Source organism: Xenopus laevis, chromosome 5L, assembly GCF_017654675.1.
Source record: "Xenopus laevis strain J_2021 chromosome 5L, Xenopus_laevis_v10.1, whole genome shotgun sequence".
In the NCBI taxonomy this organism is placed as follows: domain Eukaryota; kingdom Metazoa; phylum Chordata; class Amphibia; order Anura; family Pipidae; genus Xenopus; species Xenopus laevis.
Genome location: NC_054379.1, coordinates 23,785,342 through 23,802,742, shown reverse-complemented (window position 1 = coordinate 23,802,742; position 17,401 = coordinate 23,785,342). Strand labels below are relative to the sequence as shown.

At 43.8% G+C, this 17,401-nt stretch overlaps 1 protein-coding gene across 1 annotated transcript; it reads left to right on the top strand.

Moving 5' to 3' along the window:
* The first annotated feature begins 2,642 nt into the window (after positions 1-2,642).
* LOC108716536 (transmembrane protein 151B) lies at positions 2,643-16,973 on the top strand. The gene is made up of 2 exons (XM_018262732.2): positions 2,643-3,625; positions 15,526-16,973. Exons 1-2 carry the CDS (start codon positions 3,545-3,547, stop codon positions 16,957-16,959), a joined length of 1,515 nt encoding a protein of 504 aa, XP_018118221.1. The 5' UTR covers positions 2,643-3,544; the 3' UTR covers positions 16,960-16,973.
* Positions 16,974-17,401: the final 428 nt, after the last annotated feature.

Below are 17,401 nucleotides of genomic sequence, written 5' to 3'. Positions count from 1 at the left end.
TGGTCTCTGTTGCCACCATGTGGCAAAGGTGGCTGAAAGTCTATTGCCATACACCGGAAGGTAGGCAAACTGTGTCCCAATTGTAGAAAATGTGTCGCTACAGGTTGTTTGGCAGAATTTTCTTTAATGGCTTTACTGATTGCCGATCTATGATTCGCAATCCTGTCGCGTAATGAGGTGGTGGCTTTCCCCACGTAGTAGAGGCCACATATGGGCACGTTACAACATACACCACAAATGATGTGGTGCATGTGAGTCTGTGTTGTATTTTAAAGCGCTTGCCAGTGTGTGGGTGAGGGAAATCCTTGCCTACAAGGAGAGACCTACATGTAGTGCAGTCTGGATACCGGTAACAGTCCAATTTTTGCTGTCCACTCAGCCAATTATGTGTCACCTGCGATTTGTCAATAAAGTCTGTTTTCACCAAGATATCCTTAAGGTTATGGTTTTTCCCATGGCCAAAAATGGGAGGTCGAGCCTCAAAGAGAGACAGGCTATTGTCCATGGCAATGATAGGCCAATTTTCTGTATACTGCTCTTAAGGTGTTTTAAAATATGCAAAAATTTGGATGTAAAAATCAGCTGTGCAGCTGGCGACTTATTAGAGGCTTTTCCAGTGAGCAGATCAGATTGTGTAAATTGCAAGACCTTCTGGAGCTGTTGCATCAGTATTTCTTCCTTATAACCTCTATCCAGAAATCTGGTGAATGATTCCCTTAGTTGCAGCTGTGCTTTTTCTGGATCGTTGTTATTGCATATAGTACGCAAAAATTGCGAATAAGGGATCGCCCGGATGGTGGAAGGTGGATGATCACTGGCTGCATGTAAGATGGTATTTCAATCGGTAGGTTTTCTGTACAGGCTTGTCCCTAAGCCACCACTCGTCTTATATATTAGTAGGTCGAGGAATTCTATGCAGTGTGCATCGAATTTCAACGTAAACCTAATAGGTGTGTCCAAGGAGTATATATATATATATATGTATATATGTATATATATATATATATATATATATATATATATATATATATAAAGCATAGAACATAGAACATAGAAAATTGCACAGGTTTGTGTAAAAATGAAATGAATCATAAAAAGATGATACTGATAGATGTCATTGTACCTTTAATTTTCTTATAGCATGTATATTGTTTTCTCCTTTAAAGTCTCTCCTTCCCTCAAACCCCATATATAAATATATAAATCACAAGATCAGGTGGGTGTTTCCAGTTCCACTGCTATTTCTGCATTCATTCCAAGGAAATATGTCACAGTTTTCAAGTGGATATATAGAAAGCTACCAGGATTTCAGAGAAAGGGGCAGGAGAGACAAGGTGATCATGTTGGAAGTTGCCTCTGGCATATTAACAAAGCTGGGGCAAGGTGCTATGTTTTCTTTCTCTCCAATTGGATTTGCCCGTTGTGCCCCAGGGTGTATTATATTCTGCTTCTTGAATTGAGTGAATTGTACCCCCTCTTTATGCAGCAGTACCTGTGTTTCGCAGCACTGTATATAGGGTGGGGGGAGGCATCACGTTGGTGTCCCTTGGGACAGTCCTTGTTAGAACATAATTTAGAGATGGAAGTACCTGGGTAAGTATTGGGGGCCAATTGCATTCACTTATTCAGAGTGCAACCCAGGATCAGGAAGAACAGAGAATCCCCTTCTTGACCATAGGAAAGAGAGCAGCCCAAGTACAGAGAAACAAAGCACAGCACCTGGAAGTCTTGCTGTTCTGGGAGCCCCAAAACACGTGCCCAGGTCCCTGTCCAATAAATGCAGGAAATCTATTTTAAATAAGACACCTGTATTTATGACTCTGAGCCCAGTGACATATAAACACAATACAAATAAAGTGATGAACTTGAGACTCTTTGTACAAACGTTTCCCCCTGTTGTATACAACAGAGAGACACCCAGGGATACAATGAGACAGCCAAGTATGCATTGAGACAGCCAGGGATACAGTAAGACACCCAGGGATGCAGTTAGATACACTGAGATAAAGTGGGACAGCCAGTTATACTGTGATACACCAAAAGACATCTAGACAGCTAGACAGCTAGACATCCAGGGATACAGTGATACACTAGGGATACAGTGAAATACTAAAGGATACAGTGAGACAGCCAGAGATGCGGATGGAGCAAGACACCAAAGTATACAGTGAGACAGCCAGGGATGCAGTGAGACACCAGGGAAACAGTGAGACAGCCAGGGAAACAATGAGACACTAAATGATGCAGTAAGACACAGTGAGACACTAGGGATATAATGAAACAGTCAGGGAATACAATGAGACATCAAAGGATACAGTGAGACAGTCTGGGATAAAGTGAGATAGCCAGTGATACAGCTAGGGATGCTGCGCGCCTGTGTATCTTTCAAGGTCAGGCTGGATGCTGGGGCAGTAATAGAAGCAGTAAGGGAACATCTCACCTCCTCCTTCTCTTTCTCCTCCTCTTCCTCCCTCCTCCTCCACTCATCTCCCCCCATCTTCCCTGGGAATCTGCTCCTTCCTCCATCTCCTGCAGAGCATCCTTCCCTCTTCTCCCTATTTTCCCTGCTCCCTCTTCCCTTCCCCTCCTGCCCTGTTCCATCGCTTCATCTGTGCTGTGTGTGTGTGTTTGGCCTTCCATTGTGTCCGTTAACTGTGTGTCACAGCATTGTGTGTCTTTGTATCATAGCATTGTGTGCTTGTCTGTCATAGCATTGTGTATCTGGTTGTCATAGCACTGTGTGCCTGTGTCACAGAATTGTATGTCTGTGTGTCATAGCATTGTGTGTCTGTGTATCACAGCATTGTGGGTGTGTGGGTGCTCCTGTGCGTGACAGCAGCTTCTGTTTGTATGTGACCTCAGTGTGCATGTGACAATAATGTGTGTGTGAGACAGTAGGGCGTGTGAGAGACAGAAGTGTAAACTGTATCTGTGAGAGAGGGTGTGTGGCCTGCACCTAACCGCAGTGTGTGTGTGTGATCTGTATAAAGAATCTAAAAATTATGCGTGTTTATTTGTACCTGTAACATCCTACTGGGTGGATTGTGTTAGTGATACAGTGTGTCAGTGGCCCTAGTGTATGCATGATTGTGTGCAAGGAAAAGCAGTTGCTATGATTGGGCCCCAGTGCACATGATAACAACGCTTGTGGCATTTTGTGTCAGAGTGTTTAAGTTGTGCAGCTAGGCCTCAGTATTGCTATACAATTACTGTGTGTTTGTGTTTGTTTATGTGGACAGTTGTGCTTGTTTTGTCTCTACCTGTGCATGTTAGTGACCCATTCTGCAACATTACACTGGCATATCAGCATTCCCACACTTTCCCTTATACACACACACACTGCCTCTGTTCCACTGTGGGGCTCTTCCTCCCAATACCCGTACCCAGCTCTCATTTTCGATTGGGGTACAATGACTGCCAGAGCAGGCCTTGGATTTTGGGCGGCAAGTTGCTACGGACAGAGGAATGACTCTCCCAATTTTTCCCCTGTTGTACTGGATTGCTGAGAGATTCCACTTCCCTGTTTGTGGCTCATCGCTTGGCCATGTCCCCCCCTGCGTCAGCGGCAAGTGAAAGCAGCACAGGATCAGTACCGCAGGAGGAACCCGATACTCTGCGAGAACTGGTGAGGGACTGGGCATGGGGACAAATATCTGCATCTCTTGACTGTAATGGAGGCTTATTTATCCACTGTTTTATATAATTTGTCTCTATAATCTATATACACACACAGCTCTCTGTATCTAATAATCTATTACTAAAACCTACACGCACAAACACCTGTCTCTGTAACTTACACATACAGCTATCTGTCTCTGTGCCCTACACAACACCTGTCTCCATAGCCCCCCACACACACAAGTCTCTATTACCCACAAACACACAGCTATCTGTCTCTATAACTATAACCCCACACACACTTGTCTCTATACCCTACACACACCTGTCTCTATAACCCACAAACACACAGCTATTTGTCTCTATAACCTACACACACCTGTCTCTATAACTTACACACACACCTTACGCATACAGCTATCTCTATTTCCTACATACACAGAGCTGTCTCTATAACCTACACACACACAGCCATCTGTCTCTATACCCCCACATACACCCATCTCTATACCCTACACACACCTGTCTCTATAACCTACACATACACTTGTCTCTGTAATTTATACATACAGCAATCTGTCTCTATACCCTACACATACAAGTCTCTATACCCTACTACACACACCTGTTTCTGTAACTTACACAAACAGCTATATTTCGCTATACCCTACACACACACACCTGTCTCTATAACCTACACACACAACTGTCTCTGTAACATATACAGGTATTTGTCCCTATACCCTACACCAGGGTTGCCCAACCTTTTGAACCTTTGAAAAATGTTCTTGGGGTGCCAAATAAGTGCTGTGATTGGCCATTAGGTAGCCCCTATGTGGATTGAAAACCTACATTGAGACTCTGTTTGGCAGTACACTTGGTCCAAAAATAATATATCAAAATATATCAAAAATAACCATCTGCTTTGAGGCCACTGGGAGCAACATACAAGGGGTTGGAGAGCAACATGTTGCTCACAAGCTACTGGTTGGGGATCACTGCCCTACACACATACCTGTCTCTGTAACATACACATATAGCTATCTGTCTCTATACCTACACACACATACCTGTCTTTATAACCTACACTCACACTCAACAATGCTACTGGACAATGTAATTGGACTAGGGCGGCTATTGGTCCCTGTCAATGGATTACTAGTCCCTAATCGGTGTCACTGGGCTACTTGTCTCTAATAAATGTTACATGGTTACTGGGCAATTAAACTAAACTATTTGATGATGTAACTTGGACATTGGTCTCACTTGTGACATGGCAAATGATCTCTTGGTACTGTATCACAGCTGTGAGACTATAAGCAATGTACTGTAACTGGAGCACAAGGCAAGTTAAATGGGTGCTTTGTAGTGCTTACCAGGCACTGGGCAACATAATTAGCACTTTGCAATGCCAAAGATTACTGTGCAGTGTCACTGACCAGTGACTGATCAGTGCAATTGTAAATGTGCCAAAGTACTAGGGCCAAAGGGCAAGTATCTGCTTAACTTGCAATCGGAATTTATCGGAACATTACTACATGACATGAAGCTTCTATAACTGCTTAATACTAAATGTATTAATTAGGACACCCTGTGGAGGTCACTTGCTCCCATTTTGCATCCTGAAGCTACATCTGATACTATAGACCCATTTGCCAATACTAAACCCAAAATAGCTTCTTTTGTGGTTCTCTCTTGTTCATATGTGTTATAGATACCTTACATGAAGAATCTAGAATATATCTGCTCCTTAGGAAAGTGGACTGTACCTGCTAAATTGTGCTGTTCTATAGAATCTCTCAGTACAGCCTATGAGCAAATTCCCGGGGGCTATTCCTACTGAATTGTACTTAGTACAGGGAAAAGTTGTCTTTATTAAAGGGAGTCTGTCATAATTTTTTATGGTGTACTAAATTACACTGTTTACACTGCAAATAATTCATTTTGCCATATAAAATGTTATTCCTAATCCAACAAGTGTATTTGTTTTTTAGTTGTAATATTGGTGTGTAGGCAGCCATCTCAGGTCATTTTGCCTGGTCATGTGCTTTCATAAAGAGCCAGTACTGCACTATGGAACTGCTTTCAGGCAGACTACTGTTTCTCCTACTCAATGTAACTGAAGAAGTCACAGTGGGATCTGGATTGTTAATATTGAGTGCTGTTCTTATATCTACCAGGGAGCTGTTATCTGGTTACCTTCCCATTGTTCTGCTGATGGGCTGCTGGGGGGAGGGAGGGGGTGATATCACTCTAACTTGAAGTGCAGTAGTAAAGAGTGACTGAAGTTTATAAGAGCACAAGTCACATGACTGGGCGCACCTGGGAAACTCACAATATGTCTAGCCTCATGTCAGATTTCAAAAACGAAATGTAAAAAAATCAGTTTGCTCTTTTGAAAAATGGATTTCAGTGCAGAAGACTGCTGGAGCAGCACTATTAACTGATGCATTTTGAAAAAAAAACATGTTTTCCCATATACAGCATCAGGGCCACCATTAGAAATCATGGGCCACCCAAGCCCCACTCCAGACATCGGCATTAAAAACGTTAAACCCACACACATACAGGTTATAAAAAGTGATTGATGGTAAGCCCCCCCCTATAAGTTAAAAAAATCTGTGGTGCCAGGGCCCCCCATAAAAGTTTTTTTTTTTTAAAAAATTGTGTTCAAGACCCCCCTACAAGTTAAAAAAAAATGGTGACCAGGGCCCTCCTGTAAGTTAAAAAAAAAGCATTGGTGCCAGGGCCCCACATAAAAGTTATTTTAAAAAGTATTGGCACCAGGGCCCCCTTTACAAGTTAAAAAAAATTGAGCCCCAGAGAATATATTTTAAAATAATACATTGGTGGCTAGGGGTGTAAAAAAATAAAAAAACACACATTGGTGTTCAGTAGAACTGAACTTGTGGCTTCAGGATTTCAATTTCAGCTCCTTTCTTGACTTTGGTTTTTTTGCTGATTCAGAACTTCAACTTCGGCTCTTTTCTTGGCTTCGGGTCTTTTTGCAGCTTCAGGACTTCAAGTTCGGCTCTTTTCGTGACTTCGTCTTTTCGCGGCTTAGGGACTTTAAGTTCAGCCCTTTTCATGACTTTGAGTCTTTTTGCTACTTCAACTTTGGCTCGTTTTGCAGCTTTGAGTCTTTTTGCTTTGAGACTTCAGCTGTTTGGGACTTCGGCTTTTCGGGACTTCGGCTTTTCGGGACTTCGGCTTTTCGGGACTTCGGCAGTTCAGGACTTCGGAACAGGCGACACTTTCTCTGAGTGTATATATCAACCCTTTCCACCAGTTTATTAGAACAGATGTGGTTTCCAACTTACCCTCCTAATTTTGCTTGGCACAATCGCCTTGGCCAAATTCAGTACCAACCACCATATGTAATAAAAGGCACTACTACCAGCACTAGTTTGCCCGGTAGCAGTAACCCACTGCAACCAATAAGATGTATAAAAACAGGATAAACAGGTGACAATAAAATCTACTTTCTGATGGGTTGCTATGGGTTACTGGCTCCTTAGTGTATTTTATTATATAACCCCAAAATAATTTTAAATTTGGGCTGGGCCACTGGGAAGACATCTGGGAAATTAAAGGCCGATCTCCCTTCCCTATCCAGAAAGTTTCAGATTTATTCTGGTGATTGAAGGACCTAGAGGCCTTTATCATACATGTCACAGTCTGTGCCTCCTCTTCACTAGATACACGGCTACTGTGACATCATCTGAATAAGTGGAGACTTTCAGGAACTCCTGCTAATGCATTATCCTCTATACATCTCATGAGGGTATCAATAGCAAATGCTAAAACAGATGTCTCAAAGAACAGCTCTGTCTGACCCCTGAACCCTAAAGCTCTCCCCAGACCCCCATTCACAAGTGGGAAATTCTTGGCCCCTGTGTACAAAACTTTCAGCAAATTGAGAAATTTACTCAGAAGACCATATATGTCAAGGAGCAACCATAGATACTCATGTTCACCCTATCAAAAGCTTTCAACTGTTTCAAAGTCAGCAGATACTTTCCCCACTCGCGAGACTTACGCCACTCTAAGACCTCCCAAATGCCAAGGACAGTGGGAAAGGTGCTGCGGCCCTTTACAGTGCAATGCTGAGAGAGGAAAATAATCCTTTCTACAAATGGAAACAATATAATTAAACATTACTTTTACTAAAAGCTATATTGAGAAAAGCAATGCGGCTGCAGTTCTCAATCTTAGACTGGACCAAACCCTTGGAGGGGAGACTAAGAGCTGAGTGTCTCACAGAGGAAAGGTGTAGCCCTCTTCTAACTATGATACTAAAGTCACCAACAAAAACTAGTGGCTGGGCCATAATCATCCTTTTAACAAGTACCGCCTCACCTTCAGGGTCTGAGGACCATACATTTATGGTCAGCAGGATATCCAACACCATGCAAGAGATATGCATAGGCAGGGCTGCCATCAGAAATCACGAGACCCTGTACAGCAACATTTTCTGGGCCCCCTGGTCCCCACCCACCTTCAAGTCCCACCCCATATCTCAACCACCCCACAGTAAAAAGGCCACACAGACATCAGAGCTAAAACATTAAACCCCCCTAATTCATAAAAAGCCGTTGGTGGCTAGCCCCCCCCCCACACACACACACACACACACACATATATAAAAATCCATTGGTAATCAGGGTACCCTCATGCAAGTAAAAAAAAAAAAAAAGTTTGATGGCCTTCCCCCCCTAAAAGTAAAAAAAAAATTGGTCTGGGCCCCCACCCACAAGTTATAAAAAGCCATTGGTGATCAGGGGCCCCCCTGCAAGTAAAAAAAATTGATGTCCTGGGCCCCCCACCCACAAGTTATAAAAAGCCATTGGTGGCTTCCTTTAAGTTAAAAAAAACTTGGTGGCCAGGCCCCCCCAAAGGGTGCTTCTTCAATTCACAAGTGTGGTCTCGCTAACGCGTTTCACCTGAAAGGTTTCTTCCTTGAGGGATAGCGTCCCCATCTACTAAGCTGCATTGGGATTGGATAGGCTGTAGGGGAAGTTCTAACTTCCCCTATCCAATCGCTGTTAGCCATCGTTACGATCTGATTGCTGAGCCCTAGGGCCCATGATTGGATCAGCCCGATATTTCCCACCTCAAGGTGGGCATATCGGGAAGAGATCCGCTCGTTTGGCGACTTGCCAAACGAGCGGATCTCTCCGTGTATGGCCACCATTAGACACAAAACCCTGCAGGGCCTGGGACAACTGTCCCCCCCTGTGCCCTCTTGATGGCGGCCCTGTGCATAGGGGAGCAGCTAATGTTGAGCAGTGAAATAGATGAATGAGTCTAGCAGCAGTATTTAGAACAGATTGGACTTGCAAACCTGCAAGAAGTAGATTGCAGTAGTCAAGGCGGGAGATAATAAGAGACGGGATAAGTGTTTTGGTTGTATCTGAACTGACATATGGTCATATTTGGGCAATGCTGCACAGCTGAAAATGACAAGATTTTTCGAGTGTTTGGATGTGTGGTGAAAAAGACAGATGAGAGTCTAAGATAATGCATAGGCCTCGTGCCTGTGTGGTTGAGTGAAAGGTGACGCTGTTAACTGTGAGGGAGATCTGAAGGACAGGAGAGGATCTTGGAGGAAATATAATGAGTTCTGTTTTAGAAAGATTGAGTTTAAGGTGGCACTGTGACATCCACGAGGAGACAGTAGAAAGGCAGTCTGTAACTTGGGAAAGGAGAGCAGGAGGTCAGGAATAGTAGAGTTGGTGTAATCAGCATAGAGGTGATACTGAAGTCCAAATGACTAAATAAGTTTTCCTAGCAAAGTAGTATAGAGTGAGAACTGCAGAGGGCTTAAGACTTGAGGAACTCCAACAGAGAGATGGAGTGTAGTAGAAGTAAACTTAGAGAAAGCAACTTTAAAGGAACAGTCAGAAAGATAAGATGTAAAGACGAAAGAGTAGTGTCACAAATGCCAGCTGAGCATAGAATGTCTGAAAGGATTTTGTGGTCAACTGTGTCAAAGGCTGCAGAGAGATCTAGAAGGATGAGTATGGAATAGTGACCTTTAGACTTTGTCAGGAGAAGAGACTTGCAGAGAGATTGGAGAAAACAAGCGAATGCTGTGGACTTCAAAAGAAGTGAATGAAAGAGAAGTTGGTGTGGTTAGAGTTTGAAACCTACATTTGGGGGAAAGAAGAAATCCAATGCCACTGCCGTGACAATCTCCCGATCTAGGGGTATGACTAAATGAGAAGCCTCCATAGGAGAGGACAGGGTCGGTAGGAAAGTGCCATGTTTCAGTGATAGCCAGAAGGTTAAGAGATTTGGATATAAAGAGGTCATGAACTGCTGTGAGTTTATTGCAAATTGATTGTGCATTCCAGAGGGCACATGACATAGGAAGAGAGGGTGATGGCTTTATTTGAATGAGGTCTATGGGATTAGAAGTGCGTACAGTCTTAAAGATTGAAGAAGACATTGACAAGCGCCTGTGTGTAGGAATAGCCGAGGGTAAGAACGATGAGAGAGTGGGAAGAGGGTTTGGGGAGATGGCCCCCGACTGCAAGTATCAACAAGATGTGAAATAGATTTGAAAGTGAGGGCATTGTACTGGTAACAATACAAGACAGTGTGCTTAGATTGAGAGAGGGTGATGGGAGCAGTGAATAGGAGACGATAATTTCAGGATAGTTAGATGGATGTTGGAGGGTAAGGATATATTGCACATAGCTAAATGGTATAACCAGGCTTATCTTGTTTACAGAAGTAACAATGAGCAGTGATGTCTGGGTGAGGTGTCCAATGTTTGCTGAGAGTTTCCAATGCAACTACTGATCCAACTGCTGTCCAACTCTGTCTAACTCCATATGTTGTACTTAAAATTGCTGGACTTTACATTGTTAAATCTACCATAGCCAATCTACCATAGCTCTTCTGCCATGCTCATCCCTGCCATGCTTCTCCATGCCCTGATATACAGCATGAGGGTAACTTGGGTGAGGGCGGGCACAAGACTCTCCTGGTCCTGTCACTTATGGCAGCAATTTCCACCTTTTTCTTCAATTCCCTAGAATCCTGGGTCACTGGCTGCAGATCAGTGTTAAACAAGGAATCATGCTCTGACGTCTGCATTTGGGGCCCTTCAGAAACCTGTCCTTTTCCAGAAGCACCCATTGCCTAAATGACACAGCTAAGGCCTAAGATTTTCATAAATCAGCATCCTTAAAATGCACCGCTCCCACTGAGTCTGCCATTACTTGTGATTGAGCTTTACGAATACTCACAATCTGATTGCACCACCCAGCAGCACCAACTTGTAAGGTGAGCACTAGTGGGCTGTTCCGGCTGAATAGTGCTTGGTACAGGTGCACAGCTGCACATAAATCAGTATTATATGCACCCCTATGGTCTGTGATGTCAGTGCATACAAATATTGTGGATCTGATTCCTCATATATAATTATGTGGTCCCACTAGTTAAATACCTATGCTGCAAATTAGATGTATGACTGCAGAAAAATCAAACCTGATGAAAGGCAGAAGCCAGAATGACAATGTCCCGGGCACCAACGTAGAGACACAAAAAGCTTGTTAATTAGCTCACATAACTTTAATTATCTGTTTCTTTTTACTAATCATCTTATTTTCCCATGTATCGACCAAATCAACAAAGAGGGAAAACCTCCTTCGGTGCCATTGAGCGATTGGTTGTTCTTACTCTCCATTAATCTTATTGTTCTATATAACACAGGACAAAGGGAGGCTCAAGTGAAACACTGACAGATGGTGAATCTAATCCGGTTGCACCAGAATAGTGTCTGTCTTCTGGGCACATCTGTACACGTATAGGGCAAAGGAACAAGCATATCCTCTACTACTTGTTATTTACTACACATTTTTATATTGGGCAGATGCAGTTCTGCTATATTGCAGCCTGCTGTGGCTTTTTAACATTCATACAGGGTCTTCCAATCAGTACTCTAGGGGACATTTCATGCACACAGCCAGACCACCTTCCCATTCTTGATTTGACAGAGATTAATTTCCCCCCTGCAATAGCAGGAAGGAATTGGAAGACCTTTCCCCCCCCCCCCCACCCCCATTGACCTTGTAAATATCAGTCCTGTCAATAATATACAGCGAGAGCTTCAGCCTGAAATTCCCTCCAATGGGTTCTATATATAAGCAGCTCTCTACTTTCCTTGGTAATAAGGCAATGCACCCCACCCAGTAGTTAGGGGTGGCCAGCATAACCAAGAGGGCTGCTAAATATAAACTACTAGGGGTACCCATTATTACTCAGGTGACATGCCCAGTATAACCCAGTTTGCCTGCCTGGTACAGAGCACCATGTCTCAGTCATGAAGCAGGCTCTTTGAATATGATGATCTCCAATCCTGGGCATTACTATATCATCCCTGGTAACTGGATAATCCTAACTTCTCTGTGGATTAGGGGAGATAATGGGTACATCCTGTTAGACAAGAGTAATTAAAGGCCAAACAGCTGGGGATTTCAGGTTTTATAGTGTTTTCATTAGTGGATCCCACCTTTTGGCCCAGTACAGCATTGTTCCAAACCATTCCATTGACACTTCTCCCAAAACAGTTTCCCTTTGCCTAGTGTCCATTTACATTACATATCACACCCCAGAGTTACAGTATATCTTGTTTGTTATAGTTCTATTATCAGTGATCTTCAGCCTACAATTTATGCTCCTTGGGGCTACTTAATATGCAGGGCCACTCTGTGAAGCTACTACAGGCAGTGCCTACAGAACCTTTACTGAAGAATAGTATTAGAGCTAGAAAGAGTTCTACTCAGTCCCAATAAGAAAAAAGGATTAAAGATTTGTAGTTGCAGATTTGTAGTTGCAGATGACCTGCCATCTGCTAGTTACCCAGTGCCCTTCACAAGGTCTCTCTACATGCAGATATGGGGGCATTGAGGCACTGGCCCTTGCATTCTGATTGTAGATCCTTAGTTTAAGGGGGAGAGAATAGCTATTAATGCCTGGCTCCCCAATTTAGACCAGCATATTGTCCCTTTGTAAACACTATTGGGGACAGACACTGCTTTGCCTTCCCATGAGTGGCTAGAGGGAAGCCAGCTGCACATATCCTGGGTCAGAACCACACTGTGGGCTGTAGACCAGATATTCACGCATAAATAAAAGCTTCCCAGTGAAAATAAAATTTGTCTCCCTATAGATTCTTCCCCCTAATGGCAGCCTAGGGCCGAACATTCGGATTAACCCGTTATAGACCTGCCGTTGGTGGGCATATCAGGGAAAGATCCGCTCTATGGTGTCACCAAACGAGCGAATCTTATAGTGTATGGCCAGCTTTAGATTCATCTCATCATCTCAGCGGGTAGGAACGGACAGTATTGCACTTAAAATCGCCTGTGGAGTTCTACCCTTAAGCAAATCACCAAAACTAGTGACTGAGAAGGCAGATTGGCCCAGCAAAGCAGTATGCTTCCTCAGAACTTAGTGCTTGCTTATTGCTAGGGGTGACTGTTACCCCAAAGTTTCTCTATAGCTGACACCTTGTTATAAGCTAAGGGGGCCCAGCCGGAATGCCATTTATGAGGAGATTTGGGGTGAGTGCTTATTTGTGCCCTGGTTACCCCTGGAACTATAGCAGGGTGACTGTTACCACAATGTTTCCATAACCTTGTTAAGAGCTAAGGGGGTCCAGCCTGCAGGCCAGATAGGGTGAGATTTGGGGTTAGTGCTTATTTGTGGCCCAGGTACCCCTGGAACTATCGCCCCCAATGTTTCTATATATATATGTAACCTTGTTATGAGCTAAGGGAGCCCAGCCTAAAGACCATGGGGCAAATTCACTAAGATTCGTAGTTGCGCCAGGCGAAACATTGCCGCGCTTCGCCGCACTTCGCCAGGCGTAGTTTCGCCAGCACTCCGCAAATTCACTAAAATCCGAAGTTGCGCTCAGGGGTAGCGTAAGGTTACGAAGTTGCGCTAGCGTTGATTCGCTAAGTGAAGCGAAGTTACGCTACCGAAGGTTAATTTGCATACGGCGCCAAATTCAAATTTCAATGGAGGAATACGTATCAGCACTACAAATGCCTAGAAAACCTTCAAAACATCAAATAAAAATGTTATTTTGCCCTACACATGTGCCCACTGTATAGGTAAGTTGCCATGAGTCAGGAAATGTAGGGGGGAAGGAGGGGAGCCCTAAAAAAAAATTTGATCTTTTTCAGCCTATCACCCAGCGTTTTTTGGGACTTAGAAAAAATTTTGACCTTTTTTGAAGCAATCCCTATCTACTCTATTGCGCTTCGCCTGGTCTGAGGTGGCGAAGGAAGTCTAGCGTAAAAGGTAGCGTTCAGTACACTGCGTTAGTGAATTTGCGTAGTTACGTCCATAGCGAAAATTCGCGAGGCGTAAGGGTGCGAAGTAACACTAGCGAATCTACGCCAGCGTTCGTTAGTGAATTTGCGAAGTAACGAAAATGCCCAAAGCTAGCGAATTGACGCTAGCGTTCGGCGCTTCGTCGCTTAGTGAATTTGCCCCCATTAAGGAGGAAACTTGGGTGAGTGCTTACTGTGTATCTATAAGCTTGTTACAGCCTGAGGAATCACTAACCTGAATGTTAGACTACAAGGATGGGTCATGAGACACAGAATCTCTATGGTAGAGCAATCCATCGGAATATTGCACACAGGCCAGGATTTCTGGAAAGGCCAAAAAGGCCCGGGCCTAGGGCGGCAGAATTTTAGCTGGGTGGCATGCCACCCAACCACACCCGCATTGGTTCAGAGGCACTGGGGATTTTCAGGTTTTTCACAATAGTTTTTAAAATTAACTGTGCACAATCCCTAGTACTCCAGACCCTATGCTGAAAATTTGTGCATGTGCGCAAAGGAAGATGAGGAGACAGGGGTGATGAACAGCAGCGGGCCTAGGGGCGCCTGCTATGTAAATCCGGCTCTGATTTCAGAGTCTGTCACTGGATATTAGAGATTCCTCCTGGCACTGAATATTATCCTTTATGAAAGATGCCAAGTGATCCAAGGATTGGTCTGTTTACCAGTACTCCATTGTTGGTTTGGTGCAGATATGGAGAGACCCAAGTGAAGGAGAGACTTTTGTGATTTGTAGGTATAATAACAACGTAGTGTAGAAATTAAGGAGCAAAGGATTTTCATTTTCTATAGGGAGTGAAGTGACATTAAACCCAAATTTATGTAGTGCAGAAATATTAAACCTGATGTCCGTCTGGCCAAAGGTTGTCATAAATCTCTGTGGCTATGGGCTCTTAGGGGGGTTTTGAGTAGTCAAGATTTCAAGGCCAGGTCAGATCTTTCATTGATCATTTGGGGATGAAATCTATGGTGCTGGCAGACCTGGCTATTTCATGGCATTTTCATCCTTGGTCACTGCTGAGCATTGTTCAGATAAATATGCAGCAGTAGATTATATGAGGAATCTTTCCCAGATGGTTTTAAAAGATAAAGAAGAATTAAAAAAAACCTTTATATTTGAACTGATTTAAATTGCAGGATCCAATCTGGGCCCCGATTTAGCACAGAAATCTGATTATTGTATATATAAATCACGCGGGAAACTGAGTTAGTGGCATTTTTTTAAGGAAATTTGAGAAAAGCTTTTAATCTCAGTTCTGATCATGTGTCCCTAGGAAATCTGCTGGATATTTGTACAGGAGAATTAGCAGCACAGTTGCAGGGCTATATACACACTCCGTCTATAACATGGCAACAGATGTTAGTGGGAGTTAATTTACATCCAATACTACAGTTGCTGTCACTATAATTTCTCCGCAATCAGTAGTGCATATAATCCCATTCATTAATTTCAGGTTTAGGTGTTTTTGATAAGATATAAAGTTATAATGTACCTTCTTTTAGCAGAATGAACAAATCACTGTTTTGTTTCCCTTTACAGCAAAGGCCGGTCAAGCAGTCACTCAGCAAGTCTCTGTGCCGAGAGTCCCACTGGAAATGTCTTCTGCTCTCCTTGCTCATCTACGGCTGCATGGGAGCAATGATCTGGTGCCACGTTACCAAGGTCACACGTCTGACCTTTGACAGTGCATACAAGGGCAACTCTATGATGTACCATGACAGCCCTTGCTCTAATGGATATGTCTACATCCCGCTGGCCTTCCTTATGATGCTTTACGTGGTGTACCTGGTGGAATGCTGGCACTGCTTCACACGGAATGAGATGCAATATAAGGTTGACTTGGAAAGTGTGCAGGAACGTGTGCAGAGGATGCAACAGGCCACTCCATGCATCTGGTGGAAGGCCATCAGTTATCATTATGTGCGCAGGACACGCCAAGTGACGCGGTATCGTAATGGAGATGCTTACACCACCACCCAAGTGTACCATGAGCGGGTCAATACCCACGTGGCAGAGTCTGAGTTTGATTACTCCAACTGTGGAGTCAAGGACGTCTCCAAGGATCTCACTGACTTGGACAGTTACCCTGTCACTCGCCTGAGGTTTACCAAGTGCTTTAGCTTCGCCAATGTGGAATCAGAGAACTCATACCTGACCCAACGGGCCAGATTCTTCACTGAGAATGAGGGGCTGGATGACTACATGGAGGCTCGGGAGGGCATGCATCTAAAAAATGTGGACTTTAAAGAATACATGGTTGCATTTTCTGACCCAGATAATCTTCCATGGTATGTGTCGCACTATGTTTTCTGGGCAGCAGCCCTCTTCACTCTTTCGTGGCCCTTGAGAGTACTGATTGAATATCGCACTTCATACGTGCACTACCATGTTGAAAAACTCTTTGGCTTTGACTACACACCAGTAACATCCTCTGAGGAGCAGACACTATGCCGGAGGATGCCCCGAGTGAATACCATTGATAGCACTGAGTTAGAGTGGCATATTCGATCCAACCAACAGTTGGTGCCCAGTTATTCTGAAGCTGTTCTGATGGATCTAGTGGGCATCTCAACAAGCTACACAGCCTGCCGGTACACACGGGGCTACCGTCAGAACTGCGATCGGTGCCACCGAACCATCAGTAGTTCTTCCATCTTCTCACGCAGTGCTCTGAGCATCTGTAATGCCACTCCCAGAATCCCCTTCAGCAGTAGCCGTTTCTCCCTTGGACGACTGTATGGGTCACGTCGCAGTTGCCTGTGGCAAAGTCATAGTGAGAGCTTAAATGAGCAAGGTGGCCCCACCGAGCAGACAAGGCTCTCCAGTCAGGTTACAGTAGAAGAAGAAGAACCCCCAACCTACCAGGATGCCCTCTACTTCCCTATCCTTATTGTCCACCGTAATGAGGGCTGTAGAAACCATGATCATCGGCATCTCCATCGCAATGGATCCTGTGTGGAGACCTCACTGTGACTTCCTTTGGAAGATTAAAGGCTTTTAACTGGGAATTTTCACATGAAGAAACAAGAAAGAATGGCCTATCCCAAAACTCAGTTTTTGCTAATCCCAGATCAGAGGGAGCAGCAGAACCTAGGATCCTTTTGTTTTGGAAGACAAAAAGGTGGATTGTTTGGACAAGGGCCATTCAACAGACAAATTGTACAAAGAGCTTCTGAATGTGCATTGTTTATTCACTAAATAACAAGTGATCTGCAGAACACCAATGGTGTAGAATATTGCTCCTCTAGCTGGTATAATCAAAGGTAATCAGTATTAGGGGGGTAGTCACACTATTTGGGAATAAAGCCAAAAATCAACATGACTATGGGGATCGCCTGGAACATACACTCAATTAAAGGAGGTGTCCAGTTATTGTTACATCCTGAACTTCTTTAATCCAAGGACTATACACCTT